At 48.6% G+C, this 26153-nt stretch overlaps 14 protein-coding genes across 14 annotated transcripts; 8 read left to right on the forward strand and 6 right to left on the reverse strand.

Moving 5' to 3' along the window:
* Positions 1-15: 15 nt before the first annotated feature.
* Positions 16-1223, reverse strand: PFICI_04305 (uncharacterized protein; the record flags this gene model as incomplete). The annotated part of the gene is made up of 5 exons (XM_007832886.1): positions 16-162; positions 217-299; positions 354-805; positions 865-924; positions 976-1223. The coding sequence occupies 5 exons, from the start codon at positions 1221-1223 to the stop codon at positions 16-18; spliced, it is 990 nt and encodes a 329-aa protein (XP_007831077.1).
* A 643-nt stretch (positions 1224-1866) lies between these two features.
* PFICI_04306 (uncharacterized protein) lies at positions 1867-3520 on the forward strand (the record flags this gene model as incomplete). The annotated part of the gene is made up of 3 exons (XM_007832887.1): positions 1867-2035; positions 2106-2407; positions 2462-3520. 3 exons carry the CDS (start codon positions 1867-1869, stop codon positions 3518-3520), a joined length of 1530 nt encoding a protein of 509 aa, XP_007831078.1.
* A 330-nt stretch (positions 3521-3850) lies between these two features.
* PFICI_04307 (uncharacterized protein) lies at positions 3851-4879 on the reverse strand (the record flags this gene model as incomplete). Its single annotated transcript, XM_007832888.1, has 2 exons — positions 3851-4412; positions 4491-4879. The coding sequence occupies 2 exons, from the start codon at positions 4877-4879 to the stop codon at positions 3851-3853; spliced, it is 951 nt and encodes a 316-aa protein (XP_007831079.1).
* Positions 4880-5517: 638 nt separating this feature from the next.
* On the reverse strand, positions 5518-7372 carry PFICI_04308 (uncharacterized protein; the record flags this gene model as incomplete). Its single annotated transcript, XM_007832889.1, has 7 exons — positions 5518-5667; positions 5724-5962; positions 6019-6624; positions 6678-6822; positions 6878-7017; positions 7072-7266; positions 7324-7372. The coding sequence occupies 7 exons, from the start codon at positions 7370-7372 to the stop codon at positions 5518-5520; spliced, it is 1524 nt and encodes a 507-aa protein (XP_007831080.1).
* A 913-nt stretch (positions 7373-8285) lies between these two features.
* Positions 8286-9795, forward strand: PFICI_04309 (uncharacterized protein; the record flags this gene model as incomplete). Its single annotated transcript, XM_007832890.1, has 3 exons — positions 8286-8681; positions 8748-9487; positions 9540-9795. The coding sequence occupies 3 exons, from the start codon at positions 8286-8288 to the stop codon at positions 9793-9795; spliced, it is 1392 nt and encodes a 463-aa protein (XP_007831081.1).
* Positions 9796-10466: 671 nt separating this feature from the next.
* On the reverse strand, positions 10467-10944 carry PFICI_04310 (uncharacterized protein; the record flags this gene model as incomplete). The annotated part of the gene is made up of 2 exons (XM_007832891.1): positions 10467-10768; positions 10833-10944. 2 exons carry the CDS (start codon positions 10942-10944, stop codon positions 10467-10469), a joined length of 414 nt encoding a protein of 137 aa, XP_007831082.1.
* Positions 10945-11348: 404 nt separating this feature from the next.
* Positions 11349-12351, forward strand: PFICI_04311 (uncharacterized protein; the record flags this gene model as incomplete). The annotated part of the gene is made up of 2 exons (XM_007832892.1): positions 11349-11402; positions 11461-12351. The coding sequence occupies 2 exons, from the start codon at positions 11349-11351 to the stop codon at positions 12349-12351; spliced, it is 945 nt and encodes a 314-aa protein (XP_007831083.1).
* Positions 12352-12924: 573 nt separating this feature from the next.
* Positions 12925-13785, forward strand: PFICI_04312 (uncharacterized protein; the record flags this gene model as incomplete). Its single annotated transcript, XM_007832893.1, has 1 exon — positions 12925-13785. The coding sequence occupies one exon, from the start codon at positions 12925-12927 to the stop codon at positions 13783-13785; it is 861 nt and encodes a 286-aa protein (XP_007831084.1).
* Positions 13786-14475: 690 nt separating this feature from the next.
* On the forward strand, positions 14476-15674 carry PFICI_04313 (uncharacterized protein; the record flags this gene model as incomplete). Its single annotated transcript, XM_007832894.1, has 2 exons — positions 14476-14982; positions 15051-15674. The coding sequence occupies 2 exons, from the start codon at positions 14476-14478 to the stop codon at positions 15672-15674; spliced, it is 1131 nt and encodes a 376-aa protein (XP_007831085.1).
* A 919-nt stretch (positions 15675-16593) lies between these two features.
* Positions 16594-17500, reverse strand: PFICI_04314 (uncharacterized protein; the record flags this gene model as incomplete). The annotated part of the gene is made up of 2 exons (XM_007832895.1): positions 16594-17255; positions 17314-17500. The coding sequence occupies 2 exons, from the start codon at positions 17498-17500 to the stop codon at positions 16594-16596; spliced, it is 849 nt and encodes a 282-aa protein (XP_007831086.1).
* An 896-nt stretch (positions 17501-18396) lies between these two features.
* PFICI_04315 (uncharacterized protein) lies at positions 18397-18756 on the forward strand (the record flags this gene model as incomplete). Its single annotated transcript, XM_007832896.1, has 1 exon — positions 18397-18756. The coding sequence occupies one exon, from the start codon at positions 18397-18399 to the stop codon at positions 18754-18756; it is 360 nt and encodes a 119-aa protein (XP_007831087.1).
* Positions 18757-18843: 87 nt separating this feature from the next.
* On the forward strand, positions 18844-19557 carry PFICI_04316 (uncharacterized protein; the record flags this gene model as incomplete). Its single annotated transcript, XM_007832897.1, has 1 exon — positions 18844-19557. One exon carries the CDS (start codon positions 18844-18846, stop codon positions 19555-19557), a length of 714 nt encoding a protein of 237 aa, XP_007831088.1.
* A 421-nt stretch (positions 19558-19978) lies between these two features.
* Positions 19979-21134, reverse strand: PFICI_04317 (uncharacterized protein; the record flags this gene model as incomplete). The annotated part of the gene is made up of 2 exons (XM_007832898.1): positions 19979-20465; positions 20530-21134. The coding sequence occupies 2 exons, from the start codon at positions 21132-21134 to the stop codon at positions 19979-19981; spliced, it is 1092 nt and encodes a 363-aa protein (XP_007831089.1).
* Positions 21135-23979: 2845 nt separating this feature from the next.
* On the forward strand, positions 23980-25725 carry PFICI_04318 (uncharacterized protein; the record flags this gene model as incomplete). Its single annotated transcript, XM_007832899.1, has 4 exons — positions 23980-24303; positions 24384-25081; positions 25143-25357; positions 25454-25725. The coding sequence occupies 4 exons, from the start codon at positions 23980-23982 to the stop codon at positions 25723-25725; spliced, it is 1509 nt and encodes a 502-aa protein (XP_007831090.1).
* Positions 25726-26153: the final 428 nt, after the last annotated feature.

Here is a 26153-nt window from a genome sequence, read left to right on the forward strand (position 1 = left end):
AATAAGCCTATAGGATCAATATGGCTTGACTCCAGCAAGCTGCAGCATTCTGTGGCTCATCATAGGTGATTCGATTGGCTGGTCCCTGGAGTAGGTTTCTGGTTTCCCCAGCCGGGTTTGCACAGCATTGTTTGGAAAGATGTTGGCATGTGGCCAATGGGTCTACAAACATCCAGATCAGTAACGGATTGAGCTTTGAACAAGTGACCGACTTACCGTCCCCATGCGACTCTCAAACAGCTCGGCCTTTTTCTTCAGATCTTCTGGAGCAGCATACGATGCTGGTGTGTAGCACATGTCTAACGTTGCTTAGTAAAGATCAACTTCTGGCATAGAGTGTAGTGTTGTCTTACATAGAACGGATCGTACTGCATCACTCTTTGGGAGTTGATTGTAGTGAACCTCACGAGAGTCCCATAGGATAAGGTCACCAGGATCTGCACAGACCTTGATGATCTCACAGCCTTTGCTCTTGAACCACTCGACATCCTTTTCGGAGAACCCAAACCAGTCTGCCGGGCCCCATGTCTCCTGGCTATTCTCGTGAGTAGCAAAGTACTCTTCATTGAGCGCGCTAGAGCCCTTCATCACAATCAGACCGCCGTCATCCGGGCCGTTGGGGGCCAGGTTGAGCAGCCCTTGGACGCACTGGAGACCCTTGCGCAGTGGGCTTTGGTCCACGTGTGGCCAGGCACCTACTGCAGGTCGATTTGCAGAGGGCAAAGTCAGGTTCACACCATCAAACGATACGAGCAGTTCGTCCGTTCCCCATATCTTGGCGAATGCATCAATGATGGCTGGCTCTCTTTTGTGCGACATGTCAGTTGTTGCTGGTTTCATTAAATTGTTGTCAACAAGACTTACAATCGCGCATCCCAAAAGAACTTTTCGTGAGACACAGAATAGCCATGGTACATGCCACTCCTAGTCGCCTGTTAGAGTCTGCAAATGACTGGTTCATAGACTCAAACTCACTTGACATGTGCCGGGAGATGTTCAGGTCCCCATGTGGAGGGGTCATCTTTCTTGAAACCGTAAGGAAAGGTTTCGAGCCAGCTAAAGATACTGTCTAGATAGTGCTGAGCGCGTTCGGCGGGGACGACACCTTTGAGAACGACGTAGCCATCTTTGATCAGTTTGTCCCGCCAGTCTCCGTATTCTTTCTGCACATCGACGGTCGGCTCTGAGGCATAACTGCCTTCGTCTTGCAATCTTCCTGGCATCTTTTTGAACTTGTTCAAGGGGACGGAGTGTCGCAAAATCTAGTGCTCAGGAGGCCAAATGACTCTTCAAATCTCGATAACGCTTTATACTTGGCGGAAAACTACTTGCATTCACAATTCCTTGCAGTTCGAGTGTGTGAGGGTCCGAGAACCAGACATGTCAGCTATTATTCAAACCTCATAGACTCAACAAGAAGACGAGCCAATCAGAAGATCAACTCATTCCCCAGACGCCTATAATCGATACATGCTAGGCCTGTTTGGTAGTCTTTTGTCGGCCAAGTCACGGTCGAGTCTCCCAATGTTGGGGTCCAAGTGGCGCTGGCAAGGAGCGAGCCAATCAGAATGTTGTCTTATATCCCGACGCTTGAGCTCGATAATCGTCGCACGTCGGCCGAGTCACGGACGAGTTTGTAGTGACCCGCAAGCTTATCTACAACTCCAACAGCGACTGACCAATGCCGGACCACGATTTGGCTATCAGCGATGCACGAGGCGCCCTATTGGCCAACATGACCTACATGCCTCTACTGATAGACATTGTATTCCTATTCTGCGACAGTTGTTATAAAGTGAAGGAGTCGCTGGACAGGCATGGGCTTGTGAAGATGAAGCCATCATCGGTTCATTGCATCTGTTCAACATGGCAAATTCAGCTTCTGGAAGCCCTAGCGGCAAGCTTCAATGGTGGCGCAACTCCGGCCTCCGTCGGTTGGTCTTTTGGCAGACTTGTATCTTGGTCTCACAAATGGTAGTCGGCTATGATGAGGTAGTGGTGGGGAGCTTTCAGTCCATGGACAATTGGGTACAAGGTAGGTTACTCTGTTGCATTTGTCCGGAATTTTCTTCAGCTTGGGTGTCTATTGACAATATATCTCGCAGATATGAGCAATCCCTCTGATGAAATCCTGGGCCTCATCACTGCCATGGTCTTCATTGGCGGCGTCATTGGCGCCCTTGTCGCTTCATGGCCTGCCGATACCTTTGGTAGACGTTCAACCCTGTTTGCTGGCTCGCTCCTCTCAGTCGTTGGGTCAATCTTGCAAGCTGCCTCGCCTGGGCGGACAGAGTTCATTGTTGGTCGCCTCATTCTAGGCATTGGCATCAGCTTTACGACATCTGCGGGTCCTAGTCTGCTGAATGAAGTGGCTCATCCAAGCCTTAGAGGTGGCATGGCATCAATGGTGAGATGGACTTTCCTGCCTCCGAAGACAGATAGATGCTAACTTGGTGGCTAGTTCAATGTTCTCTGGTACGTCGGTTCTATACTAGCCGCCTGGCTGTGTTTTGGTACAGGGCACCTCAATACAACTTGGTCGTGGCGAATTCCCTCCATTGTTCAAGCATGTATTCCTTGTCTTGTCATGGTTGCATCAATCTTTATGCCCGAGTCGCCACGCTGGCTGTGCTCCAAGGGCAGAGTAGAAGAAGCGCGCAAGATGCTCGTCAAGTACCACGCAAACGGAGACAATGAATCGGAACTCGTTGCCATCGAGATCCAGGAAATACTGTCTGCACTCGAGTATGAACGTCAGGTTCAGGTGGGCTCTTGGGCGCAGGCCCTCAAGTCCAAGAGCAACCGCAAGCGATTCACAATTTGCGTGGCCGTCGCTGTGCTCACTCTCTGGAACGGACAAGGAGTCATTTCGTACTACTTTAGTCCCATACTAGACAGCATCGGCATTACCAGTACGGAGCAGCAGACGGGCATCAATGGCGGCATGTCGATTTGGAACTTTCTGTGCTCACTCGTCGGAGCACTGCTCGCCGACCGGGTTGGTCGTCGCACGCTATGGCTGGCCTCTTTCATCGGCATGATTTTCGCCAACGTGCCCCTGACCATCGCCAGCGCCATGTACAGCAACCACGGATCGCAAGCCGCGGCTTACACGACCGTGGTGTTTTTGTTTCTGTACAATGCCGCTTTCAATGTCGCTTGCAACCCCCTCTTGTATTGCTACACGACCGAGATTCTGCCCTTTAGTATTCGAACACGAGGCTTGGCTTTGCAGATTCTGGTTAGTCAGGTGGCACTCACGGTGAACCAATACGTCAACCCGATTGCGTTGGCTCGGATCGGATACTACTACTTCATCTTCTACTTGGGAGTCCTGATCCTGAGTACAATTTTCATTTACTTTGTTTTCCCAGAAACAAAAGGTTCCACTTTGGAAGAATTGGGCATGCTTTTCGAGGACAAGCATCCGATAGAAGGCAAGATTGTCGAGGAAGGTGTTGCTCCCGTTGATGACAGCAAAGGTAAGATGTCAATCTCAGCAGAGGTTACCAATGTATGATGATGGTAGTCCTGGTACATAGGCTCACAAAATGATTTGTGGACGTATTTATCAATGTGGCAATATGCGCCTGTCCAAGCCGATTGCATTGGTGATGTATCCATGGCTACGATCGTTTGTGTCCTGCTAGTACGGAGCTAGCCTGAGTGCCTAGGTTAGGTGCTGTACTGGCATACTCCCCCACTGAATCCCACCAAGTTGGCGCAGTATAGTGGCTACTGGAACTAAAGCCAGATATTTGATCTGCTCAATACGAACACTGAACAATTCATCTATGCATCGCGATGCGTGGATTGCCCATCAGAATCCTTTATTCAATAATTGAAGCGTCTAGAATATTGCCGGCTGTCCGTAGGTCTCGGCCTGGATTTGTAGGGGCGCTCCACCTCCAGTACAAGTGCCCGAGTGAAGGGCTGCCGTGACAGTTTGCATGGGTGAAGAGCAGTCTCCAGCGGCAAACACACCTTTTACACTGGTCTGATTGAACGGCGGAGTAACCTGGATGGTTCCCATAGGCGTCATCTCGAGCCCGAGCTGCTTGGCCAGAGAGCCTCTCAGTCTAGTCTGTGGCTTGTGAGCCAGGAATCCCTCGGTTTTGCTCTCGCCGCTGGCAAAGTGCAGAGTGACTTGAGCTCGCTCCGGGGCCTTGACAAGCTTGGTAATCTTTCGCGTGTCTACAGTCATGGGTGCTGGGTTTGCTTTGAGCGCATCTTTGATCTCCTGGCCGAGCTCTTCGTTGCCGTCAGTGTAGAGTGTGACTGTCTCGGCCATGCGTAGGGCTTGACGGGCAAAGTGAAGGGCTGGGACCCATTTGCCTGTGGCACCTTCGGCGAGCATACCCGCTGATTTGACGCCCTTTTCTTCCCATCCATGGCAATACAGACAGTGAAAACTTGGATACAAATGTTAATGATACGAGTGAACCTGGAGTACGTTGTTGTGTACCGTGGTAAACAAGTACGACACTTACACGCCTGAAATCCAGCAATCCTCGTACCCCGGAACATCTGGAAAGACATCCTCGACTCCAGTTGCCAAGATCAACTTCTTTCCAACCCACGACTTTCCGGCCGTTTCGACCTGAAAACATCCATCCTCGAGCTTTTTGGCCGACTCAACTTCGACGTCTTCAATTGTGACGGAACCGTAACGGTCAAGGTCGGCTCTAGCAGCGGCTCGGAACTCGCTAGGATGGCGGTGGTCCCAGGATGCCACCGTGTGCATGTGATTACTGAGGCCATTGCGATATTTTCCCGAGTCGAATAGTAATGTCTTGTGATCTTGGCGGACGATTGACGAGACCGCGCTGAGACCGGCTGGACCACCGCCAATTACAATGATGTCGTAATCAGGAGTCATGCTTGTGATAAGTCAGGGAAAAAGCTGTGAGATTGGTATAGGCAGCGGCAAATGATGTGCAGCAAATATCATGGATTAAGCTGCTGGAGACTGTAGGTAGTAGGGGAGGGAAGGAAACACCATTTGGTCGAGCGGATTCGGCGGGCTGGTTCTTATATGAGATTAAAGAAATCATCTTGTGAATGCTTAGGAAACCATGTACCTTTTCGTGGTTCTGCTGACCTCTTAACATTGGTGCCCGTTAGACCGCTCGTATATCTACTGTGCCTCTGAGGTGCCATCTGATTGGCACCCGCGGGCACCAATTCGGCACTAGAGTGCAGATATCCTTGCTTGCGTTATGCCCATGAGGTATCACAGACTTTGTGCAGCTCTTAAATGGAGAATGGATCGATTTTTCTATAAATATCCACGTACCTTTCCCGATTTTGAAGGGCTCTGACTTAGCTCTTACAATTATAACTCGCAATGCAAGGTAGTGATTCCCTTTGATAGTCTAAACATGTGCGATATCTAATCGTTGAGATTATTGCAATATGATCCCCTACTTGCTCGTCAACAGGACGGCTGGTGCACTGTCCATGCACTCGGGATAACCCGGCGAGGCTATCGTCAAAGCGAAATATCTACAATATCTTTTAAACCTTCTTCTCATTCCCAACGGTAATACCTTTCAATCCACTAGCATCATCAATACTTGGACTGTCAATCGAGTTAATGACTCGGAGCTTCTTTTGCCATGCTCTTGATCGCCACGCAGGCACCTTCCGTTCAAAGAGCTGATCAATCTTGACAAAACATTAGTCATTGAGTTACCCCGGGCCAGGGAAGTAATTCAACTCACCTCTTTGACTGAAAGTCCTGCCAGCTCTGGAACACACAAATGTGTCCAAACAAGTGATAGTACTCCCGTGCCCAACCAGATGTAAGAGACGTAAACACCAAGATTTGCAGCTGTTGCATCAACCAGATAGGGTGTGATGAATCCGACGAGCCAAGTGATGATCCAGTAAAACGCCAGAACAATGGCAGACTGATAAGTTCGCAAGCGATTGGAAAAAGGCTCAGCCATGAGGAGCCACCCTTCCGGAAGTTAGTTCTCTGCTCGGACCAAGTAGTGTCAACAAAGATGAACTTACCGCCGATTCCCCATGTTGGGGCATATGCCGCAATGAATACTACGGCACCTGCTACGAGCATGTTTTGGCTCGCGACGCTCTTGGAAGCCAAGGTGTAAATAATGCCGGTGAGAATTTGAGTCAGTGCCATGATAGCTCCACCATACATCAACGACCTGCGTCGCCCAAATCGCTCAATGAGGTAGATTGATGGGGCGGTAAAAACACAGTTGACAAGAGCCAGGATCAGAGAGATGAGGTAAGAGTTTTCAACACCGGCTGCTTGAAAAAAGGTTGTTCCATACCCGAACCAAAAGGTAATACCAGTGGCAATTGTGAAAAAGGACATTGCTAGACCGATCATGGTTCTTCGAAGATCGGAACCCTGAAAACACTCTGCTACATTCACAACTCCAAGAGCAGCCGATTCTTGAAGGTGCTGTTCTAATTTTTGCATCGAGTCATTGACCTCGTGCGAATCTTGAGGACGGTTCTTGAGAATTGCATATGATGCTCGAGCTGCATCGATTTGACCGCGTTGTGACAAGACCAACGGCGACTCGGGGCAAACAAATGCACCGACGCCAATGATTACAGCTAAAAAGAGCTGAAAGCCAATTGTGATACCTGAATCATGGTAAGTACACTGTGCATTTTATGGTTACTTTTGAGAAACTGACGCCAACTTCTGCTGTCGGAGTACTTGGTTGTACCATAGTTGATAGCACAAGCAAGGACATTTCCAGTGGTCAGAAATTGCAGATAAAAGGCCATTAAGCGACCTCGATTCGCAGCCGTTGAACATTCCATAAGATAGGATGGAACCTTGGAATCAACATATTTAGTATAGTTTCAGGAAGATGCAAGCACGTGCACTTACTGTGTTGGAAATCAGGCCAATTGCCATCCCCAGCAGAATGCGACCGACAATGAAAACTGCCTGCACGGAGCCAGATACTTGCATACTGACGCCGATTGTGTACAATACAGCCGCAACCCGCAGGCTGCCTCTACGACCGACTGTTTCGTGTTAGTCATGATCTCAAAATCAAAATCGGGACACTGCACACATACTCCGTGACGTGATAAAGGTATTTGCCAGACACCCGATAAGCGTGCCGACAATCAGGATCGACGAAAAGATGCTTCTTGTAGTTGGCGACAAGTACATGTTCAGCCCGCCATCATCACTAATGCCGTACAGTCTGATAAAGTCCTCGGATCCGAGTACTCCATTGAGGTATCCTGAGTCATAACCGATGGAAATGGCTAATACAAATCAGCCCACGCAAAGACGAGTGCTCGCGTTCTGGCTCATCAACTTACCTGCTGAGAAAATCATGCCATACGCGAAGCTTTGTCTGATGACACCCATTTTTTCGTCAATTGTTGAAATCCTAGGCCCAGAGGTTGTTTGATTTGATCATTAAAAGTGCAATGACGATACCAAAACACCGTGAAGATACCCTTGGGGGCAGTCACGGCATTAATAGAATATCCATTCTGCGATATCCGACACAATCGCTTGAGGTTTATAATTCTTCAATCCCATTTGACATGGCTTCAAGACATCATGGTACAAGGTAGGCAGACGAGATAAGGCTAGTGATGTTAGATCCCGCACCCAGACCTCAACCGTTATCTGACCTTGACATGGAGGTTTCCCTACCAACGGCAGCGGAATGCAGATTCCGCTACCTACCTGCTTTGCCAACTAGTTGGTATAGCCTGCTCAGCGCCACGCCCGCGACGCGGGATGCTATCAACTGTAGTAAAAAGGTTTCGCAAGACCAAGGATCGGTTTCTTATCAGATATAGGGGAGGAATTGGGATTCCGCGGCGTAAAGAATAGCGCCTGACAAGAAAAGCTAGATACCCATTGTATACTCTGGACACTCTCTTATCAAATCCATCATGTAGCTTGGGCGAGATACTAACATCTAGTCTTTCCAAGTTCGATCCCTTCACTCTGCGAAATCAGATTGCGTAATCTCTATTGCAAGCTTGTACCTTTGTGCTCTCGTGGACTTGCATGGGGCTGTTTCCAAGGCTTCTCCATCAGGGCAAAAGCGGAAACTGCATTCCTGATCCGCCACAGCTTTGCGAATGGACACTCGTTGCTATGATATTCTTCGTCGTCAATTTCCAGAATTATGCTTGAGAATCTTGGAAATTTTTATTTTTACTTTCGCCTTTGATGGTTTGGAATTATTTGTCACACGCACGTTACTCAATTCTGCTCGAGTGTTTTAAGAAGAACTTGTAAAATGACTCAAAATCTACAGACCATGACTGCTCAGCAGTTGCCGCCACACTTGCTGGCGGTATCGACTTTGTCGTGCCGCAAAGATGGCACGAGGATCGACATCGAACCACAAGCTCAGGTCCCGGCCACAATAGTTGACTTCAAGGAGGCAGCGATTCACTCCACACCACTCCAAAGATCCGTTTCTACAGAACTCAGTTCCTGTGCTTCGGAAAGCATACCTGGCAAACTCGGAGAAGAAAACAGCACACCGCACTTGTATCTACACTCCGAGTTCTCGATTCCCAATACACAAAAGGCAGCGATGACGGCAACAGTTGGAGAGGATCTCAACATCCAGCTTTGCAAGATCAAAGTTAAGATTCCCAAGGAGAATGAAGTGGTGGTTAGGATTGCTTGGACGGGCATGTGTCGCAGCGTAAGCGCATCTCCCTACTCGAGATATACCATACAAGGGTTCATATTAATCAACGGGTTGATAAAGGATGCCTGCTTTTCCGTTGGACCTGAGCCAGGTTTCCCTAGCCACAGCCATATCGCGGGACATGAGGGCATAGGACATGTGGTTGCCAGCTACGATCCTTGTCTACTCGGACGCCCAGTGGCAACCCGCTACATTGGATACACGTGTCAGACGTGCAGATTCTGCCTTGGTGGCCTCCCAGAGTCATGCCCCAGCCACACGGCTTTTCCAAAACACCATCAAGGCACGTTTCAGCAATACATGACTGCGCCGTGGTCCTCCTTGGTTCCCTTGCCCAGGTGGGTGTTTGACACAAAAAGCGGCGTCTGGCCTGGGGCCTACACCGCAGCTCTGTGCTCCGGCTCTACAGCATTAAAGGCTGTCCAGACTACAGATATTCACGCCGGAGATGTTGTCGTGGTTGTTGGCGTTCTTGGCGGGATTGGGCATCTCGTTGGACAGATTGCAAAGCGAGTTTTTGGCGCCAAGGTTATAGGCGTGGACATTGAAGAAAAGGTCACGACAGCTATAGGGGAAAAATATGGCCATTGCTACGATCGACTGCTCGCATCACCGTATCTAGCTGATGCACCGTCGTGGGAAGCCTTTGTGCAGAATCTACACGATGTGTGTAAAGATCTTCGTGGCAACAAGTTTGATCACAACCGTGCAGATTCAGTAATTGTTACAGCAAGCAGATACGAGGCTTTCCATGGACTGGATAGCTATGTCCGCGACGGAGGATCTATTACATGCGTCGGGTAAGCGGTCAAGAGCTGGCATATAAAGATGCTTTTCTAATCAGATTTGCAGGTGTCCCAGAGGAAATGGAATGTTCACGATCCCCTTGGTCAGTGCTTTGATCGAGAGACAGCTCAAAGTTCAGGGCTGCATGATGGGAGGTGTACAAGGTGCCTACGCAGTGATGGACTATATAAGGTCAGGACTGATCGAGGTCATGACGCAAGAAATCCCCTTGGAAGACGTGACAGATCGTATGGGTCAATTTCTCGATTGCAAGAATTCTGGCAAGCTAGTGGTGCGTGTGAATGGCAGCCTGCCAACGTGACCAGGGCGCCTTGAGCGCATGGTCAGGCGTCGCGCTACTGAGGGATTTGATATTCATAGCTTCTTTTTCAAGATGCACTTCGCACATGTTGCTGCTTTGTCAATCCACCGATTGTCGTATCTTGAAATTCACTCTTTGGCTTGTGCACTCGTGTGTTATGAAGACTATATGTACATGTAGTCCTAGTGCCAAGGTTCAGGTTTGGTGGACCCCAGAGGTACCAGGATCCGCGAAGAGCCCTGTAGGCCCTGTAACACCCACTGAAAGTTTCCGTTTGTTGGCGTGCACCAAGTCCAGACCATGACAGACGGGATTTGCGTTCCGCCCCAAATGTCCCCGATTGAGGAGTACCAATGCAGAATGAAAGGAGGAAAGATTGGATGCCACTTTGACAAACTCCTCGGGGCTTCCGGCAATAGCAAGCTTGAGATAGCATGACGAATAGTCCCTCAAGGTATGGCACAAGTGATGTGTATCCAGTTGGGGAACATTCATCGACTTTAATGGGTGCATGATTAGTAGCATTGATTTCCACCATTCGAGAGACGCGTCTGAATGTGCTGGACCCAAGTTTGCATTGAATGTATGCTCGATTGACAAGAGCCGTAGGAATTATTTTCTGAACATATACCTAGTATACAGATATAGCATTACGGTTGACAAGGATTTGTTCAAGCCCCCTCTGGATCGTGCGCCACGACCTCGATTTCCACCCGCATATCATCCTCACCCAGACGAGAAACACCAACACAAGTCCACAAGGGCTGGTGATCAGGCATATATTGCTTAAAGTTGCGCACCATGGCAGCTAAGGCCTCATTGTTTATTGGGACATGGTACGAGTTGACTCGGTAGACCTGCGACCAGCCTTTGCCCCCCGCGTCTTTTAGAGTTCTCTCGACGTTCTGAAATGCCAGGTCGATTTGCGCATTGATTTCCTTTTCAAATTCGCCTGTAATGGGATCCCATCCGCCTGAGTTGAGGCTCGTTAATTGATATTTCCTCTTGTTGCGAGAGTAAACATTGGTTTCTTTTACCTTGACCCGAGCATTCGATTCTATCGCCCACTCGTACCGCTTGAGAGTAGGAAAATTGCTCTCTCTTACTGACGCCTTGACCTTCGTAGGCGTAGAATTTGAGATGTGACATTATAGCAAACAGAGTGAGATTGATGAACTCAATAAAGTGCTCGAAAGGTAATGAGAAAAAAAGGCCAAGAGAAAATGTCGTAGATGAAATGCCATTAAATATGTACCCTTGACGTCTATACGCTTGACTAACATGGACTACCTGTGCCATCAGTGCTGGACGCCAGAATTTAGTGCATTCATTTCGTAATTGGACTAGCTAAAGTCCAGCGGAATTCAAATTCCGCCAGTAGCCTCATAGCCCCAATGTCCAGCTCGAACCATCACTCCTGTACCTCATCCTCGTGCTCATCTCACTACGTAAAAGTTTCTTCCATGTAGCCATGAGCACCGATACTGCCAATCTTGGGCCTTCTGCCGTCGGTGCGAGTCGCCAGCGCAAATCGGGGTCCAGCCGGGGCAAATATGCGCCTCAGGCTTGTCAGGAATGCCGTCGCCGGCGAGCAAAAGTGGGCCTGCGTACCATTATCTGCAGCTAAAGCTGGGAAAAGAATGATGCCGCTGACCTGAAATACAGTGCAATGGAACCAAACCATCCTGTTTGCGCTGTACCGAGCGTCGATTATCATGTGTATATGCAAACGATATAGATCATCGCGGCTCAGCTCCAAGGTCTCTGGTCTCGCTTCTGCAAAATCGTATCAAATTGCTCGAGGACGTCCTTCAACGGCATTCCATCGATATTGAAGCATCGATTGCTCAAATTCAGGGCGGAGAGTCGCAGAGCGAAGAGCCAAGACAGGAAACTTGCAACAGCTCTACAAGCCAAGACCTGAATTCAGGACAGGACTTGCAGAAGCCCGAGTTGCAAGGTGCGCTCTATTCAGAACAGCCAGGTTCTGGACTGCATCCGGTTGGCGAGGATCAGATGCGATTCTTTGGTCCAGCAAGTGGAAGATTAGATCTTCAGCCATCGCAAGCTGCCGTGGACGGAGCGGCCGCAGATAGCACTCATGCCGACGACAGGTCCGACCAGCCGCAGAGCAAAAGAGTAAACAATCCAAGCCAAGAACGTTTCAATGCCTACAGCCAATCCCTTGCCGCCGAGGCATTGCGAGATCTTTCTCCAGAGCTTGTCGAGCATCTGATTGACCTGTATTTCGAATGGGAACAGCCATGGTTCCAGGTTGTGGATGAAGAGCTCTTTCGGGCCAGTCGAATGCAGAATGGGCGTTATTACAGTCCGGTGCTCCTTTGCTGCATCATTGCCGTGGCATCTCGATATTCCGACCGCCTTGAAGTCAGAAGCGATCCTCAAGATGCCAATACAGCTGGTCTGGCTTTTATCGAGCATGCCGAAGCACTGATTCACTTTGATCTGAAATGGCCTAGCATCACAACTGTCCAATCTCTCGCCATCATGGCAATATTTTATGTGGCAAGTCAAGTCGTGTCTGGGAGTCTGTGAGGAAGAAATGTCTAAAATTGATACAGGCTATTGGTTGCGATGCTGCTGGGTGGCTGCATCATGGCATGGCAAGCAGGCTCATTATCGACATGGGTCTCAATATCGACACCACCTCAGTGGCCGGCTCGGCTTGCTTGAATGCACGGGATATCAAACTTCGGCGCCAGATATACTGGTCATTATATTGTTCCGACAAATTATACGCATCGTATACTGGTCGAGTCTGCACCATGTTGGTGAGTTTCAACTTGCAGCCCTGTGCCATTTCTTTAGCCATTTTGTTGGCACGGCTGTGTAGGTAGCTACATTTTTCTGACCACATGTATGGTGTTAGGACTCGCAGGGATCAGTTCCACTTCCTGGTGACACGATCATGGGTCAAGGCCTTGAAGAAGCTGTGGGGACGAGTCATATGGCAGGACCTGGGACCGCCTTTCTCGCTACTTTCCACCGTTATTATAGCACTCACTGCCAAATTTTGGAAAGCATTCTCACAAACCTGCAAGTCATCGTGAATTTGGCCTTGAATTCACCCGCTGACGAGCTGACATCAGGTATGCACCCAAACAAACGATGACGAGTGCAAGCAAAGAAGCCTTCTTCAACTCATGCCTCATGACGCTCCAGGACTGGCTCTTCTCTCTCCCCAGAGAGCTAAGAATCCGACCAAGTGATAGAAGTGATGTTCTCAGCAGCTCGCCACAAGTATTCATCCTTCATATGGTGTATCATACATCTCTCATTCTTCTCGCAAAACCCTTTGTCCCATCCAAGATCCCTCAACGCCCAAGTAATGTGCAGACAGATGAGCCTTCGGAATCATTACAAAATCTTGGTTTGCGGGCATTGCATATCTGCCGCGAGGCTGCTACAGAAATATCCCAAATCGGTGATATCTACCGGGAGGGGTTTGGAAGCTTTCGATGTAGTCCAGTGACAGCCACGCATTGTACTCTAACGGCCTGCCTTGTTAACTTGTATCTGGTTGATAAAGGGGATCTTGGTAGGACGCATCATGTGAATGCGCGGCTAGCATCCTGCTTGTCGACACTGCGTGAGTTGGGAGACTCGTGGACACCTGCTCGGCGATACTGGGAGACCCTGAAACGAACCATTGGTGACGTAGAACAGGTGAAAAACGTCGTGAGCAGCAAGAAGGGCGGTGCAGCCAATACCCGATCGCTAAGAAGGCGAAGCAAAGAGCATGAATCGTTATCCAGACTCGGCTCTATTGGCGTTGGTACTTCAACATCAGGAGAGCCCATGATCGATGACGGATTCGTCAATGATCATGCCGAGAACCCCTATTCTGCTGCTCTATGGAGTTTGGATCAGAATGGATCTTTCATGGACCTTGGCAAGCTAGACCTTTCGGTCATTGGCTCTCTTCCATGGGACTACGCACTAGAATCATCAAGCATGGAGTTTTGGTGACTCAAATGAATCTACACAGCTGTCTATACAAGCTCAAATCACTTTTGCATCAAGTTGGTCAATGCGTGCTGTCTTGTACCGGTAACATGGCTTAGAGTCTCCCAGACAGTGTGATATGCTAGGACAAATGGTGTGAAGCCAGAGCAAAGTGCGCAGTGGCCGGTAGCCACGGGACTTGTAAGCAATTTGGCCGGGCACTAGCCCATACTCATTAATAATAGCAATGTTTTCAAGGCGAATACGCGGAAATGCAATCGAGTCCCGTTAACCTCGATTGTGGAGACCTCAAATTCCGCGTATAAACTCACACGAATGGGTCCTAGAGTACGAAGGTACCTTGGTTTTCGCAATGATTGGCCAAAATCGTTTTCCATGGCTCATCCAGGCGATGATATACGGCAAATGTCTGGGATAATATGAATGAGGATCTTGCAATGAATACGCGGAGTTCGATTTGATCGCCAAGACTGGCAAAGGTATTTTGGCAAGCAGACGGCAGCAGGCACAATCTCAGCAAAGAATTGCTTGACAATACGTCGGTGATCGATGCTATAAAGACTGATATTTTTCTTCTTTTCCACCCTGTAGATAATCCGTACCGCTGCGACTCCCAAATCCCCAGATTAAGCTTTTCTTTTTGTTGGCAGTCATTCATTCTTAGTCATTCTTTACTTTTCTGAATTCAGCGCCATGCGGCACAACTCGTTCCTGGCTGCGGCCAGTCTTCTTGTCCCTGCTCTTGGCAAATCCGTCTTTTGGTCGCCAGTCTACAACAATGTCACCTCGGACGTCGAGCTGCTTTCGGATCCAACCAACCTCGACGGCTTCAAGATGAACGCCTCGGCCATGGTCGGCGGAGCTTTCGACTTTTGGTACTTTGATGTTGCCTCGGAAAGTACCAATGCTGGCGTCAACATTGTCTTTTTCAACACTGGTGACTTCAAGTATCAACTCGGCAATGAGCAGCCTCTTGCTGTGCAGCTGAGTGGAAAGTTTGCCAATGGCACCGAGTTCTTTGTGCAGACATTTGCTACAGAGGGCGCCTTTATCAAGAATGATGAATGTGGTGTGTTTGCCGACTTTAAAGGGGCCGGTGCCAGTTTTGTTGGCACTAATCTGCTCAAGGATAACGTGTCCTACACCATTACTTTTGATGGCTCTGCCGGTGGACTCAAAGGCACGATTACGTTCAAAGCAGTAAGACTATTTCAGTATCTCGAAATTGTGGGCACCAAAAACGATACTCTAACAGAGACAAATCCCAGCGCGCTCCCGCTCACTTCCCCTGTGACACGAAAGATGTCGCCGGCGCGACCCAAAACCTGTTGCCCTACCTTTTCTGGGCCAATGCAGTGCCCGATGCCGAGTCCGTTGTCAATCTTACTATCGACGGAGAACCTTTCCAGATCGCCGACGGCATTGGATACCATGACAAGAACTGGGGCCAAAAGTCTGTTATAACCAGTCCCAAGTACTGGGACTGGGGTCACGCTCGCGTCGGCCCGTACGCCATTGTCTGGTATGATCTTCTCGACTATAACGACACCGAGCACAACTACGCCTACGTCTCCAAGGACGGCGAGGAACCATTTGTCGGCTGCGGTGGCGACACTGTCCACGCCCGTCAGTGGGGTCCAGCCAACACAACCTACACCTATCCCCCGACCAACAAACTTGGACTGCTCGCCAACAACGGACTCCTCATCGACTATGAGCTTCCTTCTGGAGATAAATTGCACTTTAATATCACCACCACTGCCATCATCAAGACCGAGACTGGTAATGTCTACTCTCGAGGAGTCGGTGATGTCGAGGGTGGTGTTGTTGGTGGTATTAATTATTCTGGACGCGCATTCTACGAAGAGTTCATCTATGGTCTCTTGGTCTAAGAGGAGATTGGGAGTGACAGTATATATCGCTTCTTGGGAGCAGACCTTTCGTTCGATTTGTATCTATTAATCTTGAATACTGTTTATTTCACGGTTAACCAGCCCTGGATTTATCTACAAAAAAAGATCATTGTACGCTTCAAACTGTGACTAGGCTTTAAACTCATGGTATCTGACTGTTCTTTTTTGTCCCGACCTTTGCGTGATGAATCAACATGGTTCAAGAAGATCAAGATGTTCTAGAGGCTCGCCTATACTGATTTGTGAAGGAACAATCTTGGACCGGGCCAGAATCCCCTCCCGGATTGTCAAATCTGATGATCTTTTTGATCGTCATAACAATGAACAGTTAGGATCAAAATTTTGAGAGCAAATGTCTATTGCGAGTAAAAAGATGCATTTCAATTATATGATGAGAAAGCGAGTACATATTCGTGCTAATTCTGGACCAAGTATCACCGTTTCTGAGACGCATAGTCCTCAGAACGAAAAATAAATTGATAATGGTTTGCATCTTTGAAAATAATCCGAGAACAAACTGACCTGTTGCTTTCATAGCATCACCCCATGGTGAACAGCCTGCACAGGCGCATTGGTGCCAAACTCCACTTAACGACCATGTTCATCATTGGTACAGTAAGGGTTGATTCGATCTATGGTACCATTAATTTATGTTGTAACATAGGTATTTTTAAGGAAATTTATCAAAATTGGCTGCTCTTCTAATGAGCATCTAAGCGTTTCGTCTACCTCCTTTCGATAAAGTGTCTAAGCCCGATAATCAATTCTGTGCACTAGGCGTCTATGCCCGTTATGTAAACATGATAGCTACCATTTAACCTTGCTAGTCTCCAAATCACCAGATCTCCTTATTATCGCCCGGAGCCCAGTCATCTGTACAGCTTCAAGATGTCGCCCATCACACTGCGGCCGGGGCATAGCCCGTCTTTCCCCCGAGACCAAGAGCTTTGCCAATATCGGAAGGGTATTTCTTGTAAAAGACCACCATTACTGCGAGCATGAGTACCGAGTCGAATACGTACAATGGCCACTCGTTTTGTAAAAGATAGCCAGTAGAGCCCATTGCGTACTCGGCAATGCGAAAGATGGAACGCACCAAGATGAGTGCAGAGTTGACGTACAACATGGTGAGCATTGACTGCCACGGCACGTTGCTGGGAGCCAAGGAGCTGGCCGACTGACGGTAACGCAGGTGGAATGAGACGGCGGCAACAACAAACAGACCAAAGAAGATGATCTGAATGAGCAAGCCTCCAATGACAATGTTTTCGCCCGTCTTGGAACTACTGCCCGCAGCCATGTATCCAGCGCCGCTGGACTGGACGAGAAAAGCAAAAACGTCGCCCAGTACAAAAATGGTTGTTAGGCGGCTGACGCGAATAAAAGAGCATGACTCTCCCACGGGTCCCAATGCCCGCATGATTCGACCGAGTGTCATGTAAATGGAGGCGGCGAATAGCGATGGAGGGACGAGCAGGAAGACGGATTGTATAATATAGGGCCCGAGCTGATCCGTGGCATTGACGGCCATGGCTCGGCCGATGTATCCAATGACCTCCACTAGTGGGACTGGTTAGTCCTTGTAGATACTAGACACGAGCGAGTCGAAGCTACTCACAATATCCTCCAATTACAAAGGGAAGGCAGAACCATAGTCGCTCATGGTACATTCTCCAGCTATGAGCCAATGATGCCACCAAGAATAGGAGCAGGAAAATGACGGCTGCCGCCATGGAAGGGATATAGTTCCATAGGTAGAAGTTGCCCTTGTAGGGAAGAAGTTCTCCGCGCGGAATTAAAGTCATGTTTTTCTTTCAATTCCCTCCCTGTACTGAGTGACGTTGGAAATGTTTTGAAGGAAAGACGAGTTGTCAATGTGCCGGAGTTACGACTGGGAGGACAAAAAAAAGAGTGTCAACTGGTGCAAGGAATGCTTTGGTCAATATCGTCTTCATGAGGTGTCACTGAATACAAGAACAATAGTTTGGGTTTATAGCATTTCAATTTTTCGATATGGACTAGAGATTATTTTTCTGCTTGCGGCTCTCGGTTTGCCCGTCTCCTATTGCGCACAGTTAAGACGAGCCGACGTGACTTTGATGGTTGAGTAGGCCGCAGCACACTGTAAAGCAACCCGAGCTACTATACGCGGATAGAGCGGGGCCAATACCCAAACCATTTCTGGTCTCCGGCGCTAACTTTGGATACGCGGAGTATTGAGAATACAGTTTCTCCACAATCTGTTGACAGGGGGAGATTTCGGATTGAGAGGCCACTAGTCACATTTCATATGTAAACAGTCGAACAAGAAATATCAATTGATCCCAGCGCTCTGACTAGGACAGTCGAAGATGGCAGGCACTTGCTACAGTTGAACACCGCGTTGGTACGAAATTGCAAACGACCTTGTAGAGAATAGTCATTCTTGATCGCCAGGCCACTTTCAATTTTCTTAAATTCGATCAATTCGTGTATTGCCATCTCACACATAGTAATGTCCGTAGAAAACATTTACGACATATGTTTACCCCTCTTTTGATCATGCAGTCGGTCACTGCTGCGGCGTTAGGTTTGTCTTGGCGATTCCTCCTTGCACTGCCCCCGCGAATCCTTCTCGATCATGCAGCGCCGACCATCATGTTGTCGACATTAATCAAATTCTCGACTTTCCCTTCTCTGTCAATCATAGTATCACTTCGTCATGTCAGACTCCACTATAACAAGCTCAAATTACAATCCTCAAATTGCAAGTGGTTTGTTTCATATCCCGATTGAACTCCGCCATGAGATATATTTCGACCTCATTGGCACAACTGGTCTTCATATCACGCGGTCCAAGAGTGGCGGATTCAGACTTTCCTCGTGCTGGGCGTGCGATCTGGATGCAGAGTTACTTGGTTTTGAGTGTAGACCCCGCGGTATCGTGAATTCCGAAGTTTGGCGTCGGCGCCTGTTATCGCCCTGGGGCCGTCACTGGCAATGTGAAGAGATTGTTTCGGAAGAAGCAGTCGACAATAAGGATCCTCTAGATATAATTCTCAGGGTGTGCAAATTGATGTGAGTGATTACCTGCTTAGTAACGTCCCGTGAAAGATGAAACTTCAGCCTTGTTCTTTCCATCTTGGTTTGCTGACCTTGTTTCTCTAGGATGTTTGACATTCTAGGATTTGCAGCACAACGTCTATGCTTCAACGTGACCGACATGGAGACTTTGGGTGCTTTGTTTGAAGTGTCCGACACTTCAGTCTCGAAGACTCCTGATCATTACAGCTTTCAGCGCTTGTTCCTGCCAAATATCACACAACTCGACATTACATTACGGCTTGATTTGCCAGCTGTGGAGGTATCAAGAGATACCAGCACCGGCGAAACACACTGTCTTAGAAATGGACGTCGTCGATACACATTCCAGAGGCCATTCGATGATATTGAGGAATATCGTCAGCTTTGGTCCGGCGTTCCCGCAAAGATCTTTGAGCATAAAGAGCTTCGCAAGCTTCGAATATGGCTTGATCATCCTGATGACTTGGGCTGGGCGATCGTCCGCAAACGTGAGGTTTTATCCACTTTTGAACGACTAGCCATTCCTCAGCACTTGAACTTGGTCATGTACATTCCATTGGTTTTCCCCGAGAAAGAAGAACCAAAGCGGAGTTCCTTTCGAAATGTGACTGAGGCCAAGGGATCCTCTTTGCCGTCATTCGAGATATGTCGTTTCCAGCGGCCACACTTTGAATCTCAGTTTGAGAAGTGGCGCGAAGAGGAACTGAATGCGGATATATCGCTGCCACTTGTACATATTCATTGGGCACCCCAATCGTTGCGCGATGCAGCAATGGCAATGTTCAATGGCCTGAGCTGATTGTGGGGCTTTCGCTTTTGCGATATGGCTCAGTGGTATACCGCAATACCCACACATGTGGCGCATCAGTTCTGCAGTATGATGTGGTATGATTTGCACTTGGCGAAAATGAAATCAAAGGAGCATTGATATTGATGAAATTATATCGATAACTGGAGATTTGACTCGAGCATCGAGCATCTCGGTAAGCAATATATATTTTCGGTGCATTTACCAAACCACCTTTTCAGCTGAGTGGGGTGACTTCTTTTTGTGCACTAAATAAGTTTCAATAGGCTTTCCTGGTGAGAAAACATGATCAACTTATGATCCGACATGTACATCAGAGACGAAGATTACATATCATTCCCCATGGATCACTGACAGACACCGACACGTCCATGCTTTTCTCACGTAATAATGAATACCTGTATAAAAACATCTAAATATCGTCATCGATTGGATCAAGTCCGACAGCTGGACCGAGGCGACTCTCAAAGTAAAACCTCAGCCTCTCCACCAAAGCCCGATCCGCCATGAACAAGGGGAAGGAGGTGGGGTTTGTGGCCGTCTCATTCCTCAAGTCTGGAAACCCATCTGGAGCCGGCAGATCGCGACGGACGGACCAACTACCAGTGGCGGCCTGATACTCGGGGCTGAGGATGAAATTGTGCAACAGCTTGGCGCCCTCGGGATGCGGAGCATTCTTGAGGATCGCGGCGTGCTGTGCCCACGAGACATACTGGCCATTGACAGGGTGAGTAAAGTTCATTGGGCTTGAGGAGCCAAAGCCGCCTCCTGCTGCGAAATAGGCTGCTCTGGTGTTGTTGCTCTGGCGCGCAATAGTGCCTGGGGTTGCAGTGCCGCGCACCCACAAAGGGTTCTGTGCGATTAACCCATCGAACCACGACTCGCCGTATTGTTGCATACTGCAAGGAGCCATTGATTAGCACATCGATTTGGTCTTTAATGAGAGTATTCAAGAATCCTTACATCAAGTAAAACGCAAAGAGTACAGCATCATCGTCGTTGGGATAAGTCAACACGAGCTTATCCTTGAACTCTGGGCGCAACCAATCTTCCCATTCGACAGGTGCCTCAATGCCTGGAAGCTTCTCAGTGTTGAAAGCCCCTGCCCAGAAAAAGACATAGACGCCATAGTATGCGGCCTCATTATCTTTGAAGGCCTGCTCAATTTCATCGAAACCATTAGGAGCGTAGTTGAGCAGGGCACCTTGTTGCGCCCAGCGGGGATAGTCCTGCAGGGTCTGGAGAATGATGCTGTCGACATATACGGCTTGGCCTCCGGCTGCGAGCTGCTGGTCCAAGCGGACATCGTGGTACTTGGACAGGTCGACGGTCAGGTTGAGCGTGATGCCGGGGAATCGCTCCTCGAATGCCTGCTTGAGTCCGTCTTGCTGGTCTTTTTCATCTCCGCCATGCCACAGTGTCACGACGTTGCCCTCGGCCAGAGCAGCCTGGTAAATCTCATCGAGCGTGCGGTTTTCCCGCTCAATGACCGTGTTGAAGCCTAGCACTTGGTCAAAGCCAAGGACCGGTGCCACTAGTGAGGCGATCAAGAGAGGATGACGTAGCATTGTGCGATTGTCTGCCAGGAGATGAAGACTAAGGATTGGAGCAAGCTTTCAAATGGGATCACGAGCATCTTTTATGAGAACCTTGACTCTACTGACACTTCTCTCCTATCAATTGGCAACTGCAGCTTCTGGAGTATACTGCAAGCAAACAAATTTGTCATCTGCCACTAAGCAAATCAACTCATTGACATGTGGTGTCATTCGTCATTCGTTATAAATGCGACTATAACCCACTTTTTAAGATTTTAAAAAGCTTGTTGCAGTTTATGCTCATTTCATTTCGGCCGCTAAGCTGTGGCGTGACGGGCAATTGCCGTCTTCCGACAAGGATCACCGGAGCCTTTCCAGATTGATGATATGGCTCTTGCCGTGAATACGAGGATTTTCAGGTATAGGATAAAATATTAAGCGGACAGCGCTGATTTGTCACAGCCGTGAACTTTTGTTCAACCGTTAGCTAGTGAAGATGCAAGTCTGTTAATTGTTCTTGCTATACTTTAATCATGACTCTAGGTCAAACTGCCATATACTCCTAGCCAGTATACATGGTTCCTAATACTTTTGTTATGTATCGGTCTCTATCAATTGAACAGGTCATAGAAATAGGAAAAGGGATAAAATTCAAGTTGACCCATCCTTTTGACATCAAGCCCATATGTCAGATGCTGATCGGTGCCTGCCGTCGTTATCACAAGGGATGGAAGGAGCCTCTTGCCTGATAGCCGACGGTCAACGGAGTCGATGCTGGATAGTTACTGGGATGCTCGAGTCATGTTTGGCAGGCGAGCTGTTTTCCTGTCATGTCATCCCATTTTCATGTCCATGATGCAGGATACCATGGACGTGCAATCCCAGAATAAAGTAATTAGCATGCAATGCTCCATATTTAGTAATCAGCTCTGCATATCCCACTTGTGGAGCCCCATATCCCACATTCATCCCACATGATGTTATCTTGTACCATTCCAATGTCTTTTGCTCTCTCCATGTATGGATGGCATGGGTTCTCAAGTCAATTTGTCTTTATTTCATCTGGATTATGCCGAATAGTAAGCCAAGTCCATCAAGTAGATGATTTGCATGATCTAATGATCGAACCAACTACACTGATTATCATCGACCGTGCATGAAACAAAGTGGCTGACAGACTCAACCTGAATATATTCTTTTGGTCAAATACTTGAATGGGTAAACGGCTCATAATGCAGATCATAGCATGTGCACGATTCGAACATGAATTCACCGCCTCTAGATTGCTTCGGGTTTGCCTGACCGGCCCCCTGACGAGCCACTGTGGCTGTGCAACCTTCGTCTCTTGATGCCAATATGCCCTTTTGGCTGACCTTTTCTTTTCTCTTCCCCCTTCGCTTTCCACGAAAAACTTTGCTCAAAACCACAAGTCAGAACTAGGGAAAATCACACATCACGACTACTACTAGGGCGAATCACTTTTATGAGCCACGCACTCAAGCTTCTCCTCATCATAGCATAATCTACGCCTTGCGACACGATCCAGATTTTCATGACGATCGATATCTACGCAAATATATCGACCTTCCCTGTGGCCTCTTCTGAAATGCGACAAAAGTGCAGAGCGACGATATTGGCAAGTGTGCATTTGCCAGTGCTGCAGCACACTAGGATCTTTGAAATGGCAGCATTGGCTTGACTAAAGCTCGCTCTGGCGTTCAGATTATACATGTTACTCTTTAAATAACGAGGAAACAGAAGTTTATCCAGATTTCCGATCTGCCCCTGCATTAGTAATATGCAGTTGCATCTTGACCGGTATTCACATGCCGTAGATTAAGCTTATCTTGGCCGCTGTAACTGAAGACCCGGTTCTCGGGTATCGATCTAGATCGCTCCGGCTGCGTTTTCCTGTGCACTTTCAATTGGTTGTTTGCTTTAAAGACCATCGATCATGATTTCCTTATGCTTTATTGGCAGGTATCTAATATCCAGCCATGATGGTAGCCAGCATTGTGTCAGCGTAATTGTCCATAGCCAGCTGGTTTCAACCAAATGCTTCCCCACAAAGGCGAAAATAGTTGATTTTACTCACCATTAACTAGGTGATGGTAAACATTCATTGTCTTTCCGCCTCTTCCGGTTCTTTTTTGGCTACGAGAGCCCTTCTGTTGGCAGCTGCGGCTAGCCAAAAACAAACGCGACCCACTTGTCTAGGCCGCACGGAATGCGCCTAGAAGCCGAGAGCGAGCCAATAGCATGCGAAAACGAATGCAAAGAATCGGCACCGTTACCCTAGTCCTCGGATTCTTCTTGGATTGGCCCTCCGCCAATTGTGGTTGGGACTTTGTCTGCGACTCTATTTAAGTTGCTACCCTGGGTTCTGGGACTGGCATGGCTATGCTTTCCGACCGGATGGATAGGACTTGCACTTGGGTGGAATTGAGTTTTAGGCATCCGTAGAGTTATTAGGAAGAGAGCCGTTTATAGCACTAGAAACCCTGATTTCTCACTGCGCCCTGTCCCGTTCGGCGTAGATGAGTACATAGTTAACTCTTTGCGTTTCTTAATGGTAATGATGTATCTCTATGCATGCCATACCCAGCAACCTCCCATAAAGACCGATACTCGGGTTCGGTTATTAGCCACTAATCGTGGCTGAGGAGTCTAGTCGGACGCAGTACACTTGACGCTCGCCTACCTTTCAGTATCGCATCCAGAAAAGGCCAATCATCCACGTGGTATCGTGGTGGGTGGCATAAAAGGAACGTGAATACCATCACTGCGAATGGTTTCAGTCTCGCTATCCACTAGCCATTGCACAAGTATACTACTCTATATCTGCCTGGTCTGGCCAAATTCAGACTTTGCCAACATGTTCCTATCAATCACTTTCCTGCTCGGCAGCCTCGTCACGGTCAGCGTCGCCTCGGACTGTGGCCCCCAATTGCCCATAGTACCCCTTGACCAAGGCGCAGCATGCGCCTGTGTGCAACTCGCGACCGCCTACGGCGATGCCGTCCTATACCAGAACTCGACCAACTACATGGCCGAGTCCATCAACAACTGGGACAAGCGGTGCAACCTGGAGCCAAAGTGTATATTTATGCCTACCGAAGCCGAGCAAGTCTCCAAAGCTCTTTCAGTACTCTCGTCATGTGGAGCTCAGTTTGCCATTCGTGGCGGCGGACATATGAATGTAGGTATTTCGCAGGCGAATTACTTAGCTTTGATAGTTGTAAATGTTTGGGGCTAATGACTCATCTAAAAAAAAAACAGTTCCCCGGCTCAAACAACATCGATGGCGGCGTCTTGCTCGCGCTGAATAACCTGACGCACCTCGAGGTTTCCAGCGACAATACAACCATCGAGGTTGGTCCCGGTAACCGCTGGGTGGACGTGTACACCGAGCTGGATAAATACGACCGTTATGCAATTGGTGGCAGACTAAAGACAATCGGCGTCCCGGGCCTCTCGCTCATCGGTGGTTGGCACTACCTTAACAACAAATATGGCTGGGCTATGGACAACGTTGTTAGTTACGACGTGGTGCTTGGCAATGGCTCCCAGCTCGTGGCCGACGTTACTTCCAACCCCGATTTATTCTGGGCTCTCAAAGGTGGTGCTGCCAACTTTGGCGTCGTCACCAAGTTTACGCTGAAAACGTTCCCCATCTCGCAGCTCAGCACGACCATTCAAAGCTTCAACGAGTCCGACCTTCCAGAATTCATTGATGCTACTTGTGACCTGGTGGAAAATGACTTCCCCGACATTGCCGCGGGTGGTGTCATTTCTGTGAGCTACAACCAGACCACCGACACCTTTACCGGCCAGCTGCTGGGCGTACAAGAAGGCACAGAGTCGCCGCCGTCCCGATTTGCCAACTACTCCGCTATTCCGTCGATTTCTGCAATGAACAATGTGGTCCGTCCCGTGCAGTGGCACGCCAACCTCGATACTCCTAATCAGATGTTCCGGTATGGCCCCAACCCCTATGTTAGGCAACTCTGGGATTGCCAAGCTAAATGATGATGAAAGCGTCCAAGACTTCCACCACACCATTAAAGCCGACAAGGCTCAGCTGCGTACCATTTTTGCCGCATGGCAGGAGGCAGTCCGAAAGGGCATCTCGGACGTCGAGGGCCTGTATGCCACGTTTGTCATGAACATAATGCCCAAGAGCGCCAACACGGTTGCCAAGACTAATGGCGTCGGCAACGTTTGGGGCATGGACGATGACGAGTCGTATATCCGTACGTTTTTGCGTGTTAACCGTCTCCCCTCCTCTTCTCACGCCTATCCATTGAAACCCGTCTCGCAATTCAAAAGCTAACAGCGATCCGTCACAGTGTGGCAGTTCTCAACCGCCTGGGCCAACAAGGCAGACGACCTGCGCATGACCAATTGGGCGCACAACCTCGTCGAGTACTGGCACCAGGACAACCAAGTCAAAGGCCTAGCGCACGACTTCATTTATGCCGGCGATACTAGCGAGTACCAGGACATCTTTGCCAGCTTTCCCTTGGAAAACGTCCAGCGGCTGAAAGAGATTCGGTCTGTTTATGATCCTATGGGCGTCTTTAGCCGCCTTAACTGGGGTGGCTACAAGCTGTCCATTTAATAGTGGATATCATCTAGAGCTTGTGTGTTGTTTTTCTCTTGTCTGGCTTTCGGCGACGAATTCGTCAGGCAGTCTTCGTGTCAGATTTCCTTTCAAATTCTCTTTGTCACCTGGGCCAGCATGAAGGGGAGGAGTGAGTCGTTCAACGTCAAGAAGATATCTGAAGTTAAGCAGATAGAGTTTTGAAAGAGGCGGGATAAAGAGCCATCTAATAGAACAGAGCATTTAATTTGCGATAGCCACTGCATGTGCCAATGTGACATATTGCTCAGTACAAAATACATCATTCTTACTCCCTGATTAATCGTGTGCGTTGCTCCCATTGATCCGTTTCTAATTGATCCGAAACACAGACTTCGTGATGGCGATGATGATTTCGGAATTTTTGATCAAGGATCCTCAATCTGGAGACTCTGACTGGATCGAAT

The sequence above is a fragment of the Pestalotiopsis fici genome (assembly GCF_000516985.1).
Source record: "Pestalotiopsis fici W106-1 unplaced genomic scaffold PFICI_Scf_3, whole genome shotgun sequence".
NCBI classification, from domain to species: Eukaryota; Fungi; Ascomycota; class Sordariomycetes; order Amphisphaeriales; family Sporocadaceae; genus Pestalotiopsis; species Pestalotiopsis fici.